Source organism: Budorcas taxicolor, chromosome 16 (genome assembly GCF_023091745.1).
Source record: "Budorcas taxicolor isolate Tak-1 chromosome 16, Takin1.1, whole genome shotgun sequence".
NCBI classification, from domain to species: domain Eukaryota; kingdom Metazoa; phylum Chordata; class Mammalia; order Artiodactyla; family Bovidae; genus Budorcas; species Budorcas taxicolor.
Window position 1 is genome coordinate 43,335,438 of NC_068925.1, and position 23,450 is coordinate 43,358,887.

Sequence of the window (23,450 nt, forward strand, 5' to 3'; positions counted from 1 at the left end):
AACCGGGGACGGGAGTGAGCCGGGCTCCCCGCCGCTGCCTCCAGACGCCGGCCAGTGCGCCCCAGGGCGCTCATGCTTCACCGCAGAGCCTCGGTGGCCTGGTCTGGGACCACGAGTTTGATTCTTTGAGTGCCAAGAGGAAGTCAGTCAGAGGTCTGACTGATACAGAAAGATTGAGAGATTCTTTCACCTGAAAAAGATTTATTACACCATGAGTGTGTGCATGGCTGTGGAGATGCTGTCGTCTTTTTGTTCTTTTTTAATGGGGATATAGTTGCTTTACAGTGTTGTGTTAGTTTCTGTGTACACTGAAGTGAATCAGCTATGTGTGTACATATATCCCCTTCCTGTTGGACCTCCTCTCACCCACCTCCCCTTACAGGTCATCCCAGAGCACTGAGCTGAGCTCCCTGCCCACTAGCTATCTGTTTTACACACGGTAGTATATGTATGTCAATCCTAATTTCCCAATTCGTCCCACCCTTCCCTAATTCCCTGAGCCCACATGACCACTCTCTACTTCTTTCTTCCTGCCCTGCAAATAGGTTCATCTGTACCATTTTTCTAGATTCTACATATATGTATTAACATGCAATGTGTTTTTCTGACTTACTTCAGTCTGTGTGACAGACTCTGGGTCCATTCACATGTTTACATATGACCCCATGTTGTTCCTTTTTATAGCTGAGTAATTTGCTATATTACTGTATACCACATTCAGTTCAGTTCAGTCGCTCAGTCGTGTCCGACTCTTTGCGACCCCATGAATCGCAGCACGCCATGCCTCCCTGTCCATCACCAACTCCCGGAGTTCACTCAGACTCACGTCCATTGAGTCCGTGATGCCATCCAGCCATCTCATCCTCTGTCGTCCCCTTCTCCTGCCCCCAGTCCCTCCCAGCATCAGAGTCTTTTCCAATGAGTCAACTCTTCACATGAGGTGGCCAAAGTACTGGAGTTTCAGCTTCCGCATCATTCCCTCCAAAGAAATCCCAGGGCTGATCTCCTTCAGAATGGATTGGTTGGATCTCCTTGCAGTCCACGGGACTCTCAAGAGTCTTCTGCAACACCACAGTTCAAAAGCATCAATTCTTCAGCACTCAGCTTTCTTCACAGTCCAACTCTGACATGCATACATGACCACTGGAAAAACCATAGCCTTGACTAGACGGACCTTTGCTGGCAAAGTAATGTCTCTGCTTTTCAATATGCTATCTAGGTTGGTCATAACTTCCAAGGAGTAAGCGTCTTTTAATTTCATGGCTGCAGTCACCATCTGCAGTAATTTTGGAGCCCAAAAAAATAAAGTCTGACACTGTTTCCACTATTTCCCCATCTATTTCCCATGAAGTGATGGGACCAGATGCCATGATCTTCATTTTCTGAATGTTGAGCTTGAAGCCAACTTTTTCACTCTCCTCTTTCACTTTCATCAAGAGGCTTTTTAGCTCCTCTTCACTTTCTGCCGTAAGGGTGGTGTCGTCTGCGTGTCTGCGGTGACTGATATCTCTCCCGGCAGCCCTGACTCCAGCTTGTGCTTGCAGCTCTATAATTACACATTGTAGTACTGTGCATATGTGCCACGTCCTCTTTATCCATTCGTCTGTCGATGGGCATTTAGACTGTTTCCACGTCTTGGCTATTAGAAATATTGCTACAGTGAACATTGAGGTACATATCTCTTTCTGAATTATGATTTTCTCCAGGTATATGCCCAGTCGTGGGATTACTGGGTCCTGTGGTAGTTCTTATCGTAGTTCTATTAAATTTTTTAAGGAACCTCCATTCTATTCTCCATAGTGGTTCTATCAATTTACATTCCCACCAGCAGCACAAAAGGTTCCCTTTTCTTCATACCCTCTCCAGTCTTACAGACTCTTAGCAGCTTGTTTTCTTAGACCATCTGGACACACAGTTAGTCTCTGGAACTTTATCTTCCCTTGTAGTCTCTGGAACTTTATCTTCCCTTGGGTCATCTGTTCCTTCCCAGCTTCTTTATGATTTCCATCCCTGCCTGCTCCTCATCTAAGAACTGAACTTTCTGTTTCTGTTGGAAAGCTCTAACATCCTGTTATATCATAGGAAAATTTTCAAGAAGATAAAGAAAACTAGAAAATGTATAAAAGCTTGACTGGTAGAGGAATAAGTCTTGGAAGTACACACCTCTGGTGAGAGAGAGCATGCTTTCTCGTGTTTTTTTAATATCTTTTCTGAGGGTCCTCCAGGTTAGACTGCCTGTGAAGCAGATGTCATCCACTCCTTTCCGGTGTCTCTTTAACCTGCTAATACTCTGGGAATGAATCCCTCTGGGGTCAAAACCTGCATCTGAAGGCCCCAGAAACATCTACAGTAAAATTCTTGCCATGCTTTAAGCGTGTATCAGTCTGATCTGAAAAATGCCCATTTTGTGAAAGAAGCAGTAATTATTCTGTCTAGGACAGCTTCAGTCCAAGACTGGAAGAATATGTCCAGTGAACCTTTGACCAGCTAGAGCCTTACTAATTAGAACTGTGTCCTAACCAGATTACTTTCCTTCATTCAACTTTTCTGAAAGAAACAAAGGGGGGAAAAAAAAAAACTGGCTTTAGTCTGGGCCTATTGATTCTGTGCTATCATCTCCCATCAGTGACTCATGTTAATCCCACGTGCCTGCAGGACTCTTTCTGTCTTGTTTGCTGTGACCCCCCCCCCCCCCCAGCTCACTGTACATATACAGGTATTTGTGGATTAAACAAAGGTATGGGAAAGCTGAGCCTGGGTCATTGTAGGATTCTTATTCATCAAGTAGAAGTTGATAGTGATTCATCTACTCTGCTTAGCTGGAGAAATGGACACTTCTGTGTTAAAGCAAGGTTTTTAGCAAGGGATTCAAAGAAATTTACCAGTTATCCAGAAAGTTCCAACTATGAGTGGATTATTTAATGTCTTGCTATCACTGCAAATTTACGGTATGCCTCATGCCCTGTAAACCAGGCAGTGCTATCTCAAAGCGTTACTACAGCTCAAACCCTCAGAGGTGTGAGTAGTTAGGACCAAAGGCTTCTTCTGGCTGGCAGTCACCACTGATCTCTGACAGGCCCTCAGCCAGGTGTGAGGGACAAGCAGTGGCCGCGAGTCACCCTCCACGGCTGGCCTGTGCTCTTAGTGTGCCCCCTTTCCCACTGTCCTCTGCCTGGTTAAGACCTCTACCTTCACTCTCTGAACTTCTGCTCTCCTCCATAATCTGTTTTGTATCTGCTGCCAAAGGAATCTTTCAAATCCAGCTTTTAACCCATCTCTCTTTTTCTGGGGGTGGGGGGAGGTGGGCAGAGCCACACTTTGTAGGATCTTAGTTCCCTGATCAGGGACTGAACCCAGGCCCTAGCAGTGAAAGCACCAAGTCCTAATCACTGGACCACCAGGGAATTCCCTTAACCTATCTTTTTAAAAAACCAGCTGTACTTATTTATTTGTTTTTGGCTATGCTAGGTCTTTTTTGTTTTTCTCTAATTGCAGCACGTGGAGGCTACAGTCTAGTTGTGCTGCACAGGCTTCTCATTGCAGTGGCTTCTCTTGTTGCAGAGCACGGGCCCTGTGGTGCACTGGCTTCAGTAGTTGCACATCCCTGGCTCTAGAGTGCTGCCCCAGTAGTTGTGGTGCACAGGTTTAGTTGCAGCATGTGGGATTTTCCCAGATCAGGGATCGAACCCGTGTCCCTTGCATTGGCAGGCAGATTCTTAACCACCGGACCTTCAGGGAAGCCACTTAACCCATCTTTAAAAGCTCTGTTGGGAATTCCCTGCTCTCCTGGGTGTGTCCTAAGCTTCAGGCACATGTCTATTTTCTGTGAACCATGCTGCTTGCCCACCTGCATCTTCTTCTCTGTTCTTACAGGATATCCTTGCTGTGCCTTCCTGTTCCCTCCCCACCCATCTAGCGTGGCTCAAGACCCGCCCCAAATCCCTCCTCCATGAAGCCTTCCCAGCCCTGCACCTGGCATTCCTGTTGTCTCTCTCTCATTGCCCCTGTCCCATTCTACCTATTTGCAGGTCTTTGAGCGACCTCTTCTCTAGATGAACAGGTCCTGAGTCAAGGCCCATGGAGTGCTCCTCTTCACATGCCCCCTCATCCTACATCACCCACCAAAGTCTCTGATAAAACAGATGCACCGCAGAATGAATGAATCACATTGGACTTAGTGAAATGCCCCATTCCCAAGTGTTCCGCTGCAGTGAAGTGAGGATTCGCTTTACTGAACACTGAAAAGAAAGGGCAGCCCTTGCTTAGCCTCAGCTGTGGCCTCACACCCCTTGAGGCCCTTGATACCTGAGCCTCCTGCCCCAGCTCTTGTCACAGCCTCCATGTCTGTCCTCTCACCCTGCCCCCAGGCCTGGCATGCGTGGGCAGTGATGAACTTTGAGGCTGTGCTCCACTACAAACATCAGAACCAAGCCCGCGATGAGAAGAAGAAGCTGCGACATGCCAGTGGGGCCAACATCACTAACGCGGCCACTGCTGCCACCACAGCGGCCACAGCCACCTCCACTGCCACCAGCACCGAGGGCAGCAACAGCGAGAGTGAGGCTGAGAGCACCGAGAACAGCCCTACCCCATCTCCTTTGCAGAAGAAGGTCACCGAGGTACCCGCCCCCCACCCCACCCCTGACTATCATGGACTGACCCGGGCACCAGGCACCCTGAGGATGGAGCCCTGGTTAGCCTTACAGGAGCCTGAGGCTCTGCTCTGAAGCCCCAGAGGAAGCCAGAAAGCATGGCTTGCCATCCGGCATTGTTTAGATGGTACTTCTGTATGTGTATTTGCGTTTGGGGACCTGATGTAGCCTCCATGCTGAAGAATGAGGTCCTTGTCATGCCTCCCACGTGGCTGAGCTCATTCTCCGCACCTGTGTGGGGGTGGCCTGCACATCTGCGGACCTACTCTGAGCACAGAGCCCAGCGGAATCCACTCTTGTTTTTTTTCTCTCCCCTTCCACTTCCCCTGGGGCAGTCAGTTCAAGCTCTGGGGCAGCTGAGAAGCCCAGAGATCAGCATGTTCAGGGTCTTGGTCCCACCTCCTCTGCCACCCTGTCCAGGAAGCTACTGTTAGCCCAAGATATTAACAGTTAGGGCACCATTGTAGTTACTGGGTGCTTGCTACATGTCAGGTGCTGATCTAAAAGCTTTTTGTGCATTAATTGATTTAATCTTCATAACCACTCTTGGAGATGTGCTATTTAGTGGGCTGTTCTGCCCATTTTACAGATGAGAAAGCTGAGGTGGGAGTGTCACTAACATATGTGTATTCCAACAGGATTTGTCTAAAACCCTCTTGATGTACACTGTCCCTGCTGTCCAGGGCTTCTTCCGTTCCATCTCCTTGTCACGAGGCAACAACCTCCAGGACACGCTCAGGTATCAGGAAGGGAAGTCCTGGTGGGCCATGTCGGGGGCAGGTCACAGGAGTCACCCGTAAAGTCCTCTTTCCCTCCCACCCCCGTGAGTACATCCCAGAGTCACAGGTTACTGGGCCTCACTCATATGGGTGAAATATGCAAAGAGGAAGGAGCAGTGCCTGAGGACTCCGGTGTGTAACCTGTTCCGTAGGAAGAAGCCGCCCAACTCTTTCTCAGAATATTGCTAGAATCCCTTCAGCTTTCGGAGGTGACTCTGAGAGGCCCAAACAAATAGCACAGGCTGGTCAGTCCAGAGGCTGTCAGTGTCCAGCCCTCCTGCGTCTGGGGGTTTCCCGGCTAAGTGCCAAGTTTGCTAGTTACTGCTGTGTTAGAGGCAAGTCTTCCTACACATGCAAAGCTTATCCATGGACTCATCTCTTAGATGTATGAGCTGGTGGCATGGTGATCCCTCCCTGTTGTCTGGAGTGGCAAGGCATTCCCCGGGGATGGTCTGTGTCCAGTCAGGCACTGCCAGCCACCACCACCACCCCACTCCTAAGTGCTCCCAAGACCAAGCACACTGGAGCCACTGCTCTGGGACCCCGCCAGCACTTCTCTTCAAGAGTCTCAAAGATGAGAAAACAGGCAAAACCTGGCAAATTAAAGTTTCTAAGACTTTCCTTTTTCTTTTCCAGAGTTCTCACCTTATGGTTTGATTATGGTCACTGGCCAGATGTAAATGAAGCCTTAGTGGAAGGGGTGAAAGCAATCCAGATTGACACTTGGTTACAGGTAAGGGCACTGGGTTACAGGTGAGGACATTGGTTACAGGTGAGGGCAGGTAGATTTCAGGTGAGGACACTGGGGTACAGGTGGGGACAGGTGGATTTCAGGTGAGAGCACTGGGTTACAGGTGAGGGCACTGGGTTACAGGTGGGGACAGGTGGATTTCAGGTGAGCACTGGGTTACAGGTGAGGGCACTGGGTTACAGGTGGGGACAGGTGGATTTCAGGTGAGGATACTGGGTTGCAGGTGGGAACAGGTAGATTTCAGGTGAGGACACTGGGTTACAGGTGGGGACAGGTGGATTTCAGGTGAGGGCACCGGGTTACAGCTGAGGACACAGGGTTACAGGTGAGGGCACTGGGTTACAGGTGAGGACAGGTGGATTTCAGGTGAGGACACTGGGTTACAGGTGAGGACAGGTGGATTTCAGGTGAGGGCACTAGGTTACAGGTGGGGACAGGTGGATTTCAGGTGAGGACACTGGGTTACAGGTGAGGACACTGGGTTACAAGTGAGGGCACTGGGTTACAGGTGAGAGCACTGGGTTACAAGTGAGGGCACTGGGTTGCAGGTGAGAGCACTGGGTTACAAGTGGGGCACTGGGTTATAGGTGAGGACAGGTGGATTTCAGGTGAAGGCACTGGGCTATAGGTGAGGATACTGGGTTACAGGTGGGGACAGGTGGATTTCAGGTGAGGGCACTGGGTTACAGGTGAGGACATTGGGTTACAGGTGAGGGCACTGGGTTACAGGTGAAAGCACTGGGTTACAGGTGAGGGCACTGGGTTACAGGTGGGGCACTGGGTTACAGGTGAGGACAGGTAGATTTCAGGTGAGGGCACTGGGTTACAGGTGGGGACAGGTGGATTTCAGGTGAGGGCACCGGGTTACAGGTGAGGACACTGAGGTACAGGTGAGAGCACTGAGTTACAGGTTGGGACAGGTGGATTTCAAGTGAGGGCACTAGGTTATAGGTGAGGACACTGGGTTACAGGTGAGAGCACTGGGTTACAGGTGAGGGCACTGGGTTACTGGTGAGGGCACCACTGGGTTACAGGTGGGGACAGGTGGGTTTCAGGTGAGGGCACTGGGTTACAGGTGAGGGCACTGAGTTACAGGTGGGGACAGGTGGGTTTCAGGTGAGGGCACTGGGTTACAGGTGAGGGCACTGAGTTACAGGTGGGGACAGGTGGATTTCAGGTGAGGGCACTGGGTTACAGGTGGGGACAGGTGGATTTCAGGTGAGGGCACTGGGTTACTGGTGAGGGATGGGTCAGGTCTTGCTCGTTGTCTCTCTTAGAATCATGCAGTGTTGAGAGGAGCACGCACTATACAATGGTAAGGAAGCAGCGATCCACCCCCAAGGTCAAGACTCCACATTTTCTTCTATTCCTTTAGAGAACTGAAAAGGATAAACCATTTCCATGCCCAGCAGTATCTATCAAACCAGTTGCAAGAGCTGTTCATGGCTCAGAAGAATAACTGGAGTTGTTTCCACATCTCATAGGCTGCATACTGTGTCTTTCTGAATATCAGGTTATACCTCAGCTCATTGCAAGAATTGATACGCCGAGGCCCCTGGTGGGACGTCTTATCCACCAGCTTCTCACAGACATTGGTCGGTACCACCCCCAGGTGCGTGGAGTCCCCGGGCACTTTTCTGTCTAACCACTGACCTTTGATTTGGCCATCAACCTTTCCTAAACCACTCTAGGGACACAAATGCCCCTGGGAGCCAAGAGTCCTGTCCTGCCCCCAGGAGCGTCTGCCCAGCTGACAGGCTCAGGGACCCAGGGTCTTCTGGGAAAGAAAAAATTCCGCCCAAGGCCACACAGCCCCTGCCTGGTAGACTCGGATGAGTGTCAGCACCATACTCTTGTCATCCTCCTTTTACACGTTGGCAAACGCTCCTTCTGTGCTTGCTTCAGGCCCTCATCTACCCGCTGACAGTGGCCTCCAAGTCCACCACCACGGCCCGGCACAACGCAGCCAACAAAATCCTGAAGAACATGTGCGAACACAGCAACACCCTGGTGCAGCAGGCCATGATGGTGAGTCCAGGCAGACTCGAGCCACCAAGCAGAGGTCTCGAATGAGACGCTCGAGCCACCAAGCAGAGGTCTCGAGTGAGATGGCCTTCCTTCCTCAGGGCGAGGCCGTGTACTCCCTCTGCCGGAAGGAGTTCCTCCTGTTTCTCCGAGATGGGCCTTTCTGAGCTTAGCTCACCCTGAGCACGTCCCTCCATCCCCTTTCTGATCCAGGTGAGTGAGGAGCTGATCCGAGTGGCCATCCTCTGGCACGAGATGTGGCATGAAGGCCTGGAAGAGGCATCTCGCTTGTACTTTGGGGAGAGGAACGTGAAAGGCATGTTCGAGGTGCTGGAGCCCCTGCACGCCATGATGGAGCGGGGACCCCAGACACTGAAGGAAACATCATTTAACCAGGTATGGGATAAAGAAAGACATGAACTGACGGGACCCCAAAGTCTTTAGCAGACTCCTTTCCCTCTAACCTTTCTGCTGACTTGAATAAAATGTATTTTAGGAGGGAGGTCACAGGATATAAAACACCAGAAATAGAATTGTCATCAAGTTACAAGAACCCTTCCAAAACTTTAACTAGAAAACCACGAGGTACCTCACAAGGCCATCTCGTCTTTCTTCCAACCTCACTTTACCTGAGAAGCCATCCTGAGGGTTGGACTCCAGGACTGGAAAGCTGCCGAGCAACCCAGCCAGTGCCATCCGGCCAGCATACCCTCCCGAGCAGTTCTGCTGCCTGCTGGGGACTCAGAGTTGGGCTTAGTCAACACAAGTGACACCTTATTCATTCTCCTGCTTCCCCTCTCAGGCATATGGTCGAGATTTAATGGAGGCCCAGGAATGGTGCAGGAAGTACATGAAATCAGGGAACGTCAAGGACCTCACCCAAGCCTGGGACCTCTATTACCATGTATTCAGACGAATCTCCAAGCAGCTGCCTCAGGTAGGATCTCATGGCTCTAACAGGGTTACCAGTCATTATAGTCCTTTCTGTTCCGCTGCCTGTGAACATTCTGATACTAAGTCCCCAGCACCTGGCTCCACTTCTACCTGCGGACTTTGGGACAAGGCATGGCTACTAGCAATCCATTGAAAAATATGTAAACGGCATTTCAGTTCCTCCTGAGAGGCAGAAAGCTAAACCCTGTGGTAACCATTCACAGCTCACATCCTTAGAGCTGCAGTACGTCTCCCCTAAACTTCTGATGTGCCGGGATCTGGAACTGGCTGTGCCGGGAACTTATGACCCCAACCAGCCCATCATTCGCATTCAGTCCATTGCGCCGTCTCTGCAAGTCATCACATCCAAGCAGAGGCCCCGGAAGCTGACTCTTATGGGTAAGGCCCCTCGTGCACTTTTGGTACTCGAGTCTCCCTCCCAGCCCGGGGGACCCCTCCCCTCCTGACGCGACTGCTTGCTGTCCACACCACTAACCTTTCTCCCGTGTATTGAGAGTCGAGTGAAGGACATCCTCGCTGGGACTTCTAGTTGATTCCTACTGTTGTGCTTCCTTAGGTGAGGCCTATCAGCCCTACCCCAGTGCAGGTGGAAGGGAACCGTGCAGGCCTACAGCACGGAGGTGGGTTTGGCAAGGGGCCGGTCAGGGGGCTGATCAGGAAGAAAGAGGCTGCGGATGCAGCACAGCAGGTGACAGGCCATGTTGAGGAAGGCCACCTGGGCTGAAGTGTCCTTTATACTTCACATCCTCTCTGCGGGGAGGCTTTGTAAAGTGAACTCAGTGAAGCAGTAGCTCTGACAGTGCGGCGGGCCACCAGGAGGGTGGTTTTGAAGGCCTGAGTGTTCTGCTGGTACTCGGAGCTCTCACACCTTTAACAGTACTCATGTTTCTTAAACAGTGATTATTCACCAGCGGTGGCGAATGCTGGGTGGTTGTCTCTGTAGGCTGGTGTCTTCTAATACTAACATGCGTGTTGGTCAGCTTTCAGCAGCTTCTAACTAAAGAGACTTTAATGAAGGACTGTTTTCAGAGGCATGGCTGAGTTAAGAGGGCCAGCAGTATGAAGTGTATAATTATTCACCCCCGCCCTTCAGACCTAGAGGGCACGGAGCCCGGCAAGGGCTGTAACCTAGAAAGAGAAGGCATCCCCTGACGCCGTGGTCCAGACCAAGGGAGGGAGCTACTTCTAGAACCAGAACCTGGCCAGTTGTCAGGGGCAGTTACCCCGACCTCTCCCTCTTCTACCCTCTAACCTTTTGACAGTGCCCCCATTCGCCAAGCACACCAGGGAGTCCAGGGGCTGTGGTCTCTAGGAGTCCAGGCTTCTAAGGTCAGAGCAGGACAGAGAGTGGGTTGGGGAGGTAACATGTAGAGTGACCATCTCTGTACAGACTCATTCCTGGCACTTGAAGATGGAGCTTTTTAAAAAACTTTACTTTCTGTTGAGTCGAACGTGTCACTGGGGGACCATCAAAAAGAAGGCCATTCTTTTGATGGCCATTCACCCATTTTAGGGCACATTTCTTCCGTTTGTCAGGACAGTGTGACTGGGTATGGTATGTGTCTCCCGACCTGCGAATGCAGTGGTGGTCCCCCAGCCAACAGGATGGAAACCCTCTGATCCTCGCTGACTGCTCCCCGCTTCACTCCCCACAGGCAGCAACGGGCACGAGTTTGTCTTCCTCCTGAAGGGTCATGAGGACCTGCGGCAGGATGAACGGGTGATGCAGCTCTTCGGCCTGGTCAACACCCTTCTGGCCAATGACCCAACGTCTCTTCGGAAAAACCTCAGGTATTCAGGATGCCACAGAGACAGCCCTAGATAACTAGAGAAATCTAGTTATTTCTTACTTCTCTTCCAGGTCGTCACTTACCTTTGCCAAGTAAATGATTCTGTACCTGACAGGAGGTCATCAGTAGCCAAGATGTCAAAGAGAAAGACTCTCCATTGGTTTAGAGTGTTCTCAGGGGAAGTCCTTCAGAGGACTCAGAAAGGAACATTTCATGGCCTTTAGATGAGAGGTTCCACAAATTTGATGTGTTCTATGCCAAATGAAATGACCGCCCTATCAAGCCCGTCCTGTCCTCAGGCTTCTCTCACTCCTCTTTCTGTTAAGAACATGGATGTTAAGTGGGGAGGTCATTTTAGGCTTAGAAGTCATCATGGGATTGTTCCCCCAAAGCAGTGAGTTTGTTAGGCAGGTTGGGAACACTGGTGGTACCTTTATACCATCAGCCCCAATTGTGTTTTAGGTTTTATGCATTGCACCACGTCCCTCATCACATGCCCCACAACAGCCTTGTGTGGATAGGCTCATTAAAACCAGTTTGCATATGCCACGAGTGGCTCAAAGGTCTGCTCTGTTTTCTGTTCATTGACCCTGCTTTCCTGTGGGCTTTAGCATCCAGAGATACGCTGTCATTCCATTATCAACCAACTCGGGCCTCATCGGCTGGGTGCCCCACTGTGACACGCTGCACGCCCTCATCCGGGACTACAGGGAGAAAAAGAAGATCCTTCTCAACATTGAGCATCGCATCATGCTACGGGTACGTGATGAGGCTGCCAGACCCAACCCTTCGGTTTCTTGAGGGTGAAGCTGGCAAGTCAGTTCAGGAATTAGTACAGAGCTGTTTTCCTTGTTCCATCACTGAAAAATCTATTCAAGGGAATTAGCTGTTGACAAAGGATTAATGGTATGAGTCTTTAAGCAGATAACCTTCTCTAAGAAACAAGGATCCTAAAGCCCAGCAATTAGGTTTTCATCACCCTCCATGAGACTGGACAGTATTATTCATCAGGCAACATACATCTGCTGATCCTAACATGGTACACAGCGCTGACTGGCTGAATGGGGAAGCAGGGAAGCAGTGTTCAGTAGATGTGTGAGGGAGAAAAGTGAGAAAGTTTATGAACCTCCCAGTGCTCTCGTTCACACTGAAGCTGGTACCGAGGCAAGGCCTGATGCTTGCCCCTTGTGCCCTGGCCCCTCCTGTGGTCCTCAGGTTAGAGTGGCCACTGCTTCTCCTTTTGGTGGCAGTGGTGAAATCAGAACCCATCTCTGCCTGGCCTCAGAGCCTTGTTTCTTCCCGGATATGCGTTGCTCATCTCGGACTTGTGTCTTGGTGCAGATGGCTCCGGACTATGACCATCTAACTCTGATGCAGAAGGTCGAGGTGTTTGAGCACGCTGTCAACAACACAGCTGGGGATGACCTGGCCAAACTGCTGTGGCTGAAGAGCCCTAGCTCCGAGGTATGGCGCCCCTGCACCCCAACCTCCCCTCTCATCAGGAAGGCTTGTTTGCTCCTGTACACTTGGTGGACGTGTTCTGTAACGATTAGCCGTAGGTGATGTGTAGCCTTTTAGAGCAGAAACCGAATGGCCGAGCCACGTAGTCTAGCTGTAGATAGTTTCATGTTTCAACCATTGCTTACAGTAGTATTTTATTAAGGCTGTTAAATCTTTTTCATATATATCATTAATTTCCTATGTATCTGGTTTTTCAATTTCGTTAATAGTATGTTTCTAGGTTTGAAGTTTTTATTTTGTTTTGGTTTTGATGTACATTTTTAAATGTTAGAAGTTAATAGATTTTTTTTTAATCCTTTCTTTAAAGTTTCTTTGGCTTATATTTAGAAATGCTCTCTCCACCTCAAGATTTTCTTGTACTAATTATAAGATTTGTTTTTACATTTAAATCCTTAACCTAAGTTGGAATTTAAAGTTAGGGTATAGATTTTATTTTTTTAAGGTGATTAACTAACATGACAGTATTACCAGGGGCTTCCCAGGTGATGCTAGCGGTAAAGAACCTGCCTGCGAATGCAAGAGATGCAAGAGACACATATTCGATCCCTGTGTCGGAAAGATCCCCTAGAGGAGGGCATGGCAACCCTCTCTAGTATTCTTGCCTGAAGAATCCCATAAACAGAGGAGCCTGGCAGGCTACAGTCCATGGGGTTGCAAAGAGTCAGACACTACTGGAGTGACTTAGCACACACACAGTATTACCAAATAATCCATCCTGTAACAAAGTCAACTTTTATTATATACTAAATTCTTAAATGCCCTTGAATTTCTTTCTAGAATTTCTGTATCATTGATCTTTCTGCCTATTTATCCTCAAGTATCCCACTATTAATACAAGTCTTTTCTCACTAGTTATTTACATGTAATTTTTTTCCAGGTAAATTTTAGGATCATTTTGTCAAGATTCCCAAGAAACTTTTATTGAAATTACATTAAATGTATTAAATAATCTGGAAGGATATTACATCTTTTCAATCTTAAGTGGATAGCCTTAAATGGATATTTTCATTTACTCTAGTCTCTATATTTCTAAGCAAAGTTTAATTTACTTAGTCATCTAAGTTCTACACATTTCCAATTAAGTTTATTCTGAGCAGAGTTTATTAATTGTGTAATTATGAATAATTTTTGTTCCCTTATACATTCTAACTGGTTATTGTTGAAGCAAACAACTGATTAGGATATAATTGTGTTGAAAACCAGTTAGTTTTCAGAGCCTTGGTTCACATGTGCTTCTGTGTTCTAGGTGTGGTTTGATCGAAGAACCAATTATACCCGCTCTTTAGCAGTCATGTCTATGGTTGGGTATATTTTGGGCCTGGGCGATAGGTAAGTGAATTTGTTTCTTTGAATCTTCTTTCTCCATTATATAGTTTTCATGAATGATTTCATTTTGTTTTGCAGTGAGCTTTATGACCATTTGGTAAATATTTGTATTTTGTACTTCAGCTGTTTTTTGCAGCATCAACCTTAGTCCCCTATTATTGTCCATGCCATCAAAACAACACGTCAAACTAAAGAGAAGAAAAACCATAGTTCAGGGGTACTTTCTCCATAGGTTGGTTTAATGTATTAAAATCCATGTGAAATCCAGTTGATTTTATTGATTCAATAAACATTTATCAATCATCACTATGCTAAGATAAATAATCTTATTTCTGTAATTAAAACCAACCAAAATAGATCCCTCTGATATTTCTACATATTAAATTTCATCCAAATGTACTGACTGCAGAAGTCATTTAGGAATGTTCAGAAATTTTTAAAAATAATAATATTCTGATGTCTACAATTTTTCTTCTGGGGTCATTCTCATGCAATTATTTGAGAGTAAAAAAATTTAATCCCACAAAAATAATAAATTCCTGTTTTTAAAAAACTTGGTAGAGCACATGTCCAGAATACCCAGATGCTCCTGCCTGGAGGAGCTCGGGACTCAGGGAGATGAGAGTCTGTCTCGAAGAGCCTTGTCACTCTGAGATGCCAGCACTGCCAGAAACCTGTGACCGTTTATCCTGTGACCAAAGACCTTGGGGAAACAAACTGTCTTGGTATCATGGAGCAACTTGTGATTCACACAGGTCAATTCTCATTTGAGCCCTAGAGCAGGGGTCAGCACACTTTTTCTGTAAAGGGCCAAACAGTAAATATCTTAGGCTTCTCTGGCCTTACAGTCTCCATCACAAGTACTCATCTCTGCTGCTACAGCACAAAAGCAGCCCAAAACAATGCATGAACAAATGAGTATGACTGTGTTCCAATAAAAATTATTTGTAAAAGTTCGGGGTGGAGTGCTGCCTTTGGCCTGAGTGCTGTCATTACCAACCCTTGGCCTAGAGTCTCACAGACTTGGGGATTTGTTCATCCGAGCTGTTCTCTCTTCTGTTTCTCAGACATCCATCCAACCTGATGCTGGACCGGCTGAGTGGAAAGATTCTGCACATTGACTTTGGGGACTGCTTTGAGGTGAGCATATGTTCCAGAACCCAGAGGACCACCTTCTACCCTACTCCAACCATTTAGGCAAACTTAAAAGCCCAAATGCCGTATTCTTACCCCTGACTCTTCTCTCAAGGTGATAGAACATCAGTCTAACAGATGAAGTATGTGCTGTTTGACTCTTGCTGTTACAGGACTCAGAAAAGGAGATGCTGGTTGAAGGCCTGGGCATGATACACACTTACCTTTTTTCTCTCTCTCCCTCCCCACTCCCCATCTTCTCTTTTTTTATTTTTAAATTTTTAGCTGTCTTAAATTACAGCGATAAGTCCCATCACTAAACTAGACTCACTCTGCTTCCTTTCTATGCTCTAGTTGAAATCAGTGCTGGTGATGCACAGGAAAGCCACCTACCTGCACCTGGCTCCAGCTGAGGAAGGCAGTCTCAGTGGACCTGGGTTTTCCCTTTATTACCCTTAGGTTGCTATGACCAGAGAGAAATTCCCAGAGAAGATTCCATTTAGACTAACGAGAATGCTGACCAATGCTATGGAGGTGAGTGGATGTTGGTAACAAGCTGCTTTGAAGTAGGACCAGTACAGTTCTATCCCCTCTCCAAGGACAGACTTTCTTCCTTGTTAGATCTCCAGCTCCTCAAATGCCCAGCTTATGCTGTAGTCGTATCCTCTAACAGATATTTTCTACCCTGTTAGAAATGATCAGTCTTTAAAAGTCTTACCCAGCCTTTACGCCAGACCTTGTTCCGTATGAATGACAGTCCTGACTCTTTGCTCTGAGGCGTTCCCAGCCTGGCCCCTCCGTGATGGCCATGCCCTCTCTCTGAATGGGGTGACACACCCTCTGAGGTGATGCTGGGTGGTAAGGCCTTCGGGGACCAGCGTGGTGACTTCCGTGGTGATCAGCTCTGGCTCATCTGCAGGTCACGGGCCTTGATGGCAACTACAGGATCACGTGCCACACCGTGATGGAGGTGCTCCGGGAGCACAAGGACAGCGTCATGGCCGTGCTGGAAGCCTTCGTCTATGACCCCCTGCTGAACTGGAGGCTGATGGACAGTGAGTCTCAGCAAGAGCCTGGGTGCTGGGGTTCACCCTTCCCACAATGGGCGTGGCCAGTTCACAGTCCTGCCAGGCTTCACACACAGAGCCCAAGACCCAGGACTCAGCTGCCACACCACACTTCCACAGGGCAGCTGTGGTGGCTGGAAATCAATTTCAAGTATTTTTATTAACTAAGAAAACTCTGGTCATCAGTTTAGATCTTGATTAAAGCATTTTTCAGAATAAATAAGTACTCTAGTGACTTCTGTTAGGTTTCATATTGAATAGCAGATGGAATTTTTACAAAATTTGCAAACAGTTGTGCTGTCTGAACAGTGTCTTAGTCTACTCTTCATTCCGAGCTCCTCAGAAGGTGTTTACTAATCAGAGGCGTCTTCTCTACTCACTTGTTATCTAGTTTACATCGTCTGAATCCCACTCAGCCATATAAAATGCCCCGCAGGATCAGATGCCTTGTGAATATCCACCCGTTTACTCCTGAGTGTTAAGTTTTTGGTTTTATCTTAGTTATGGCTTTGGGGAAATTATATTTTTATGATTAAGGGAAAGTATATCAGCCAAGTTTTTTTCAAATCAAAGTTTGAAGCACTTTTTAACCCTCCTTTTCTTTCTTTCCCTAGCAAATACCAAAGGTAACAAGCGATCACGGACGAGGACCGATTCCTACTCTGCTGGCCAGTCAGTAGGTGAGTGCTGAAAGACTGTCCTCTTTTTGTCCAGGATATTTCTAGAATAGGGCAAGTCACTGCCTTTAAGGCATGACTTAAGTAATAAGCATCTAATGTATTTCAGGAAGAAGTGGGTACCTAAAGCTCAGAAATTTTGATCACACTATCCAATCTTAATCTACATGTAAAAACATAAATCAATTAAAAGTTTGTCTGAATTGGACTTCCCTGGTGGTCCAGTGGGTAAGACTCCACACTCCCAGTGTAGGGGGCCTGGGTTTGATCCCTGGTCCAGGAATTAGATTCCACATGCCACAGTTAAGATCAGAGATTCCATATGCTGCAGCTAAGACCCAGCAGAGTCAAATAAATTTTAAAAAAAATTTTTTTAAGTATGTCTGAATATTAGCCAGTCTTTTAGCATGCCCTTTAATGGTATCTGGGATAATTATTAGCTACGTTACCTTAATTCTAAAGCTTTGGGAATAGCCCAGAAATGAGAAGATGGAAGTAGCAGAAATATACACACACTGTTGCCTGAGCAGCTAGGAAGCTACAGGAAACACTGTTCCCAGGAATGTGGTCCACAAAGCAGGGTTACAAGAAGATAACGCCCCTCTGAGAGCCAGAACAGGCTCCATGTATTCCCTGCTTTCAGACATCTTAGAGTCAAGCTGTTTGACTTGTTTACCCTTCCCCTTTGCCCCTTATCCCTAACCCAACCCTTTGACCCCCACATTCAGCAACATCCTACACAGTCATATTTTAGAAATACCATTGGGATATAAAACAGTTAAATATTCTCTCCAAATACTTATGGAACATTTGCAATTGGTTACCAGCTAGGTCAAATGGTATTCAGAGGTATGAAAACAGTGTGACATACTGAGCATGCTCTGAGGAAGCACAGAATCCCGGAGTATATATTCAATAAGAGCAGCTCACTGCACTGTGTAGGCCGGTGCCATGTGGTTTGGTTGGGAACCAGGGGGTGGTAGGCCTTAGAAAGGCGGTAGCACTCTGAACTGCAAGGGTTAAGGGAGCCCGTGGGCTGGCAGAATTGAAGCTGAGCCTTACTGGATGAGTGGAATCTGGATGGGTAGAAAGGAAGAGAGTGTTCTTGCCAGGAAATGGGCATCCTGGATCCGTGTCATCTACGAATAGCTTGGACTCCACCTTGGACACCGTGATAGGACTTGGGAATCCCTGAATCACCCACAGTGTCTGGGGGCCTCATGCGGATGACTGGTCTCACCCAGATTATATGACACTTACTGGTATAACTCTCAGGGTCTGCCTTGTTCATACATTATTGGGTGACTCCCATGTGCCGCCTGTGATATACCGAGGGGAGTTAGGACAGCTTGTTCTGGTGGCACCAGTGGTGGTAGACCTGGTTGCTTGTATGTGCCTCAAAAGTTAAGTTCCAAGGACTCATTAATTAAAGTATTATCATCACTAGCTTCGGTTTGAAGACCTGTCGTGTCCCAGGGCACTGTGTAAATAGCTTCAGAGTTCTGATTCTAGATACCTCTCCTGAAGGCCACAGTTAGCAGAGGGTGAGGCTAAAGCCTGTGGACTTCTCCCCAGAGTTGATGTATAAATTCCTCCAAGGAATAACATTTCAGTCACATGTGTGATCCTCTGAAAGCTAGTTTTCTTTATGTTATGACCAGTTTGGGTCCAACCAACCAAATTTTGTGGCCAGATCTTTGACCTGTGGGCCTATTCTGTATGTCAGAACATTTTATTAATGCTGTGTGTTTGCAAATTCATGCAGATTTCAGGCCTTTCTTTGAGGGGGTGGGGGAGTTGTGCCATGCAGTTTGCGGGATCTCAGTTCCCTGACTAGGGATTGAACCCAAGCCACAGCAGTGAAATCACTGAGTCCTAACCTCTAGACAACCCAGGAACTCCCTAAAAAATGTTAAATTCATAAAGAGCATAACACTTCCTATTTCCTTTATCCTCTGAGACAGGTGGGGCAGGTGTTAAAAGAGAGATCGTACATGAAGAATTAGAGCCAATACCTTGGAATGGTGGCTTCTTGGTGTTTTAATTTTCTGCTGATTTTTTTTTCCTCCTAGAAATTTTGGATGGTGTGGAACTTGGGGAACCAGCCCATAAGAAAACGGGGACCACGGTGCCAGAATCTATTCATTCTTTCAGTAAGTCCAGCCTCTGAAGAATTGCATCAGCTACTAGCTCATTAAGAAAAGAGCAGCTGTGAACACCAGGAGGAGGGTCAGTAAGAGGAAGCAACAGAACTGCCTTTGAGCAGCAAAGGTCCCATGAATTTCTCATTATATTCTGAGGACAGTGATAGATGAAGAAGAATTGCTCCACACTTACAAAAGTGAATATGTGAGAAAAACAGCGGTGTGCATTGAACCTGTTATGATGATCCAATCTTACTATTATTTCTGTTTTTGTTTATTCCAGTTGGAGATGGTTTGGTGAAACCAGAGGCCCTAAATAAGAAAGCTATTCAAATTATTAACAGGGTTCGAGATAAACTCACTGGTGAGTGTATATATGTGTTTACTTAAAAGGAACATAAAATTTCCTTGAGTGGGTGTTCAGCCCAGTTTCCAGTGGTATTGGTGCCTAAAGTGTGACCCTGTGCTGCTAACTGGAGTGTCTCTGAGGCCAGCAGTGAAGGATCCTCTCTGATTCTCTAATGACCAGTGAACTTCCTTTAAGTAATGTTGTTAATCTCGTTTTAACGGTGAAGTTTAACAGTAAAGTTCTATTGAGTCCAAAGTCAGCCAAATTCAAGAAAATTAATCATCATGGCTGAATATTAGAGTAAATCTGACCACTTGATTCATTGCCCACCTGTGCTGAGATAACTGACAGAGTGGAGAGCCTGGATGGGAACACCATGTACTTTTGAACAGGAAACGTGTCACACTGACCAAGTGGTGTGACGTGGGGGTGGAAGGCAGGGAGGCCAAAGGACCAACACCACCGCTGGGACCCCACAGGCCTGTGTCTCTTCCTCTGGCCAGAAAGTGACAAGAACACCTCATTCAGAAGGCGGTGAGGATGAACTGGGATGTGGGAGGCCCAGCACATAAGCTCTGTCATCAAGGCATATTTGTTCATTGAGCACCTGCAAGTGCTAGATGTTGAACAGTGTAGGTTAAAAACAGGCATCTTCCCTGCTTTCTTGGGACTTAGACTCTAAAGAGGAATACTGTTGTAAGTGGAAGAGAGACTAGGGCTGTGATGACAGTAACAGGGGAATTTAAGTCCAAGCGTTCCAGAAAAGCTTCCCTCAGCAAACTACCGAGGAGCCAAAATTTGCTAGAGGAGTTAATTAGGGCAGATTCTTCCAGGTGAAGGAAACAACATGTGCAAAGACCCTGTGGTAGGAGGGAGAATGGCAAGAAAAAAGGTCAGAAAGGCTGGCAGACCAAACTGGCCCCAAGAAGGTGAGAGGAGCACGATGCAAAGTGTTTGGACTGTGAGCGGGCCAGGGCCAGACCATGCAGGGCCTTCTGTTTTCACCCTGTATCTTGTGGGCAGTGAGAAACCACTGAAGAGTTTTAAGGGGGTGGAGGGGAGCTGGGCAGGTTTGCATTGTGAGATCCTGCCTGCTCTGACTGTGGGGGAAGCAGGATCTGGAGGGGAGGAAGCAGCTGCCACAGTCGATGCCAGTTGGACAGTTGATTAGACAAGGGTGGCAGTGGAGGTGGAGTCGAGAGCTGTTTAGGAGGAAAATGCAAAGGACTGATGATGAGCCGTGAGGGGTGGAGAGGGATCAGGGGTGGTTCTGGGTCTCTGGTGGCCTTCTGAGAGCTCTGATGAGCCTGGCAGCCACAATAATGCAGTGGAAGAGAATGCGAAGTGAGAGAAGGAACGGAGACAAGTTTCAAAGCTCTCAGGAAGTCTGGCTGTGCGGGGAGGAGAGAGGACATAGCTAAAGAGGGAGAAGTTGGATGAGCGGTTCTGTTTCCTTCAACAGGAGGAGGAATGTGTTTACAGAAAGTGAGCACATGGTGGGGGCAGGGGGGGTCGCAGATGTGAGTGAGAGGCACCATGGTCGGTATTGTAAGGCTCCTGACAAAGGGGAGGCAGTGGATCACAGTGCAAGTGAATTTGGCCTTAAATGGGAGGAGGGCCCGCTCTCTGGGGTGATGGAAAGGAGGAAGGGGGAGCTCGTGTTGAACAAAGCTGGCACCTCGAACATTGCCCAACATATCAGGGCTCTGAACTCTGCCCTTAGTGAGTCAGTTGGCTCTAGAGGAGGAGATGAGGGCACCTGCCGAGGGTCAGGAGCCAGAGGAGAGGTTTGGACGCTCAAGGAGAGGAGAGAACTTCGTAGCAGCTGGCCAGGCAGTGCTGAGTGCCCATGAAAGGCTGGAGACTATGAGTGTGTGATGAAAGCAGGCAGCCCTGCAAGACAAGGGGCTGGAAGGAGAGGCTGGTAGGATTGAAAGAGGCTTCTTGGCCACTTGCCCTACTCAAGGGTAATTATGGTATAGAAGCCCACTGGCCAGATCTTTGCCACTCCTGTACTCTGCCCACTGTAGGACTTTACCTTCTGTAAACTGAGAGCTGAGTATATATCAGTGTGTTTATTAGTATATATTAGGTGTTTATGGGTCACGTGGAGGTGAATTTAAAAATCCAAGTAGCATTTGTGTAGCATTTATATTCCCGTATGAGGGGGAACTGATTTAGGCTGTGTGGACAGTTGAGCCTGGCTGGGGGACTGTGGAGCTGGGTGGTTGGTACCTGGTGCACACTGGACACTTTTGTTCCTCATGTCTAGGTCGGGACTTCTCTCATGACGAAACCCTGGATGTCCCAACACAAGTCGAGCTGCTCATCAAACAAGCGACATCCCATGAAAACCTCTGCCAGTGCTACATTGGCTGGTGAGCACCTCTGTTCAAATAAGCAATCAGGCCCCTACCCTGTGTCCCAAAGCCAGAGTCGCAAAAAAAGACATGTGGGGGTATCCATACAGGGAAATTGGGTATCCATAGAGGGAAACTGTGTCTCACATCTCTTCAAAAGTTTATACTCACTGGGTGTGCTCATTGTTCCAAAAAGGGGAAAATGGAGACATGGATGTGTATTTGGAAGGCAAACACCAAAGTGAATTAAAATGACATGTTAAATTGACTTAGACGAATAGGTGAGGCCCCTTATTTGAGGAGTGGGGGTGTTCTTTCTGGGGTTTTGCTGTCAATTCAGAGATACAGGAAAGGCAAAGGAAAAGAAGCCAGAGGGGTGACAGAGAGAAGGAGATGAAAAGACAGATTTATCATCCGCGATTGTAACCTCAAGGACCACTCTGGGGTCTGCTTTGATTAATCGCCTGAGGCATGCTTGAAGGTAGAAACTAGAGAGGGAGGGTGACGGAGAGGCGTCCTTGCGGGACCACAGCAGGCGTCTGGCGGGCTGGAAACGATAACGCCTGTCCTGCACAATTAGCTGTGGGAGATCTCAGGGAGGGTCCCGGGGGTGGGCAGACCTTGCTCTTTCCATTCTCAGTATATCTGCATAAAGCTTTGAAGAAGCGCAGGTTATTAAAATATTCCTTTTCTCCTTGTCTCGTTAGGTGTCCTTTCTGGTAACTGGAGGCACAGACGTGCCCACAGCACTTCTCTTGAGGCTTTTGTACTTTGGTGTCTCCTTCCACTAAACTGAAACCATGGTCAGAAAGTTCAGCTCTGAAATGTAAATGAAAAGAACTACTGTATATTATAAGTTGGTTTGAACCAACTTTCTAGCTGCTGTTAAAGAATATATTGTCGGAAACATAAGGCTTGATTTGGTTCCCAGGACAGTAAACATAGTAATACTACAGAAATCAAGCCCTTGATTTTGGGGAACAGAAGATCTTTAACTTTAGAAATACGGGTTTTGACTTAACTCACAAAAGAACTCAGAAGTGTTTGCTGACAGGAGAATGGCCTAGTCGTTCCTCTCAACATGGACACAGCAAACTCAGCGCAGTCATGAAGCCTCAGGTCGTGGAGGACACAGATTAGGACTCTGGATTGTAAAGACGTGGAGAAGCTGACTTCATCGCCTTTGCCCATCTCATTACCTCACTGGTCCGTGGACGCAGCAACAACCCTCGCAAGATGGGCCAAAATGGGTGGGAAAGGTCGGTCTTCTGCCTCACCCGCCACGCTGCGACATATACACTTCAAGCCAAGACCCGAGCCACTAGAGGAGAGTCTGTTCAGATCGCAAGGCAGCCTTGGCTGGGCAGGTGCACGGAGGGGATCACAGTGCAGTAGGAGGCCCACACTGGCCTTCTCAGCCTGGTTCTGGGATGTCTTCAGTGAGGTCTGAACGCCCTCCGTTTGGAGCATGGCCTTGGAATATGGAAATGCTGTCATGGAGGTGCTGACACAGAGAGGGAAGGTCTAGTACATGTTGGGAAGTAGGAGCAAAAGAAATCTTAAATGAAATGCACAAAGTATAAAGTGTACCCATGTCTAGACACCATGTTGTATCTGAATAATTTTTGTGCCAATAAAAGACATCAGAATTTTAAAAACATGAATATGAGTGGCTTTTTATTTCTGTATATTAGTTCACGAAAGAAACAGTTATTCCTTCAACATTCACTAACACTGAGTACTGGGACTGTGCAGGACAGGGTTCTATGTGGTGTTCCCAGGCCAGACAAGACAGAGCCACATCTCTCAGGAGCCACCCGGCCACCTGGTGCGAAGAGAGAGCCGTGAGAGCCTTGGGTAAGGGGCACTGGTTCCACTGGGAGCCTCACAGAAAGGGGACCCTTGCCGGGGGTCTTAAATG

The 23,450-nt window shown here is 47.7% G+C and overlaps 1 protein-coding gene across 2 annotated transcripts in view; it reads left to right on the forward strand.

The window, feature by feature from the left end:
- The window catches only part of MTOR (mechanistic target of rapamycin kinase), a 125,223-nt gene extending 102,042 nt beyond the window's left edge, over nucleotides 1-23,181 (forward strand). For both annotated transcript variants that reach the window (XM_052654066.1, XM_052654067.1), the window contains exons 39-58: nucleotides 4,368-4,619; nucleotides 5,291-5,391; nucleotides 6,068-6,164; nucleotides 7,696-7,794; nucleotides 8,088-8,210; nucleotides 8,421-8,603; nucleotides 9,010-9,144; nucleotides 9,365-9,539; nucleotides 10,817-10,952; nucleotides 11,563-11,710; nucleotides 12,293-12,415; nucleotides 13,719-13,801; nucleotides 14,866-14,938; nucleotides 15,392-15,466; nucleotides 15,852-15,987; nucleotides 16,614-16,679; nucleotides 18,749-18,829; nucleotides 19,104-19,184; nucleotides 21,442-21,547; nucleotides 22,237-23,181. In XM_052654066.1, the coding sequence (XP_052510026.1) occupies nucleotides 4,368-4,619; nucleotides 5,291-5,391; nucleotides 6,068-6,164; nucleotides 7,696-7,794; nucleotides 8,088-8,210; nucleotides 8,421-8,603; nucleotides 9,010-9,144; nucleotides 9,365-9,539; nucleotides 10,817-10,952; nucleotides 11,563-11,710; nucleotides 12,293-12,415; nucleotides 13,719-13,801; nucleotides 14,866-14,938; nucleotides 15,392-15,466; nucleotides 15,852-15,987; nucleotides 16,614-16,679; nucleotides 18,749-18,829; nucleotides 19,104-19,184; nucleotides 21,442-21,547; nucleotides 22,237-22,252 (2,289 nt within the window). In that variant the 3' untranslated portion in view covers nucleotides 22,253-23,181. The remainder of the gene's footprint in view (nucleotides 1-4,367; nucleotides 4,620-5,290; nucleotides 5,392-6,067; nucleotides 6,165-7,695; nucleotides 7,795-8,087; nucleotides 8,211-8,420; nucleotides 8,604-9,009; nucleotides 9,145-9,364; nucleotides 9,540-10,816; nucleotides 10,953-11,562; nucleotides 11,711-12,292; nucleotides 12,416-13,718; nucleotides 13,802-14,865; nucleotides 14,939-15,391; nucleotides 15,467-15,851; nucleotides 15,988-16,613; nucleotides 16,680-18,748; nucleotides 18,830-19,103; nucleotides 19,185-21,441; nucleotides 21,548-22,236) is intronic.
- The last annotated feature ends 269 nt before the right edge of the window (nucleotides 23,182-23,450 follow it).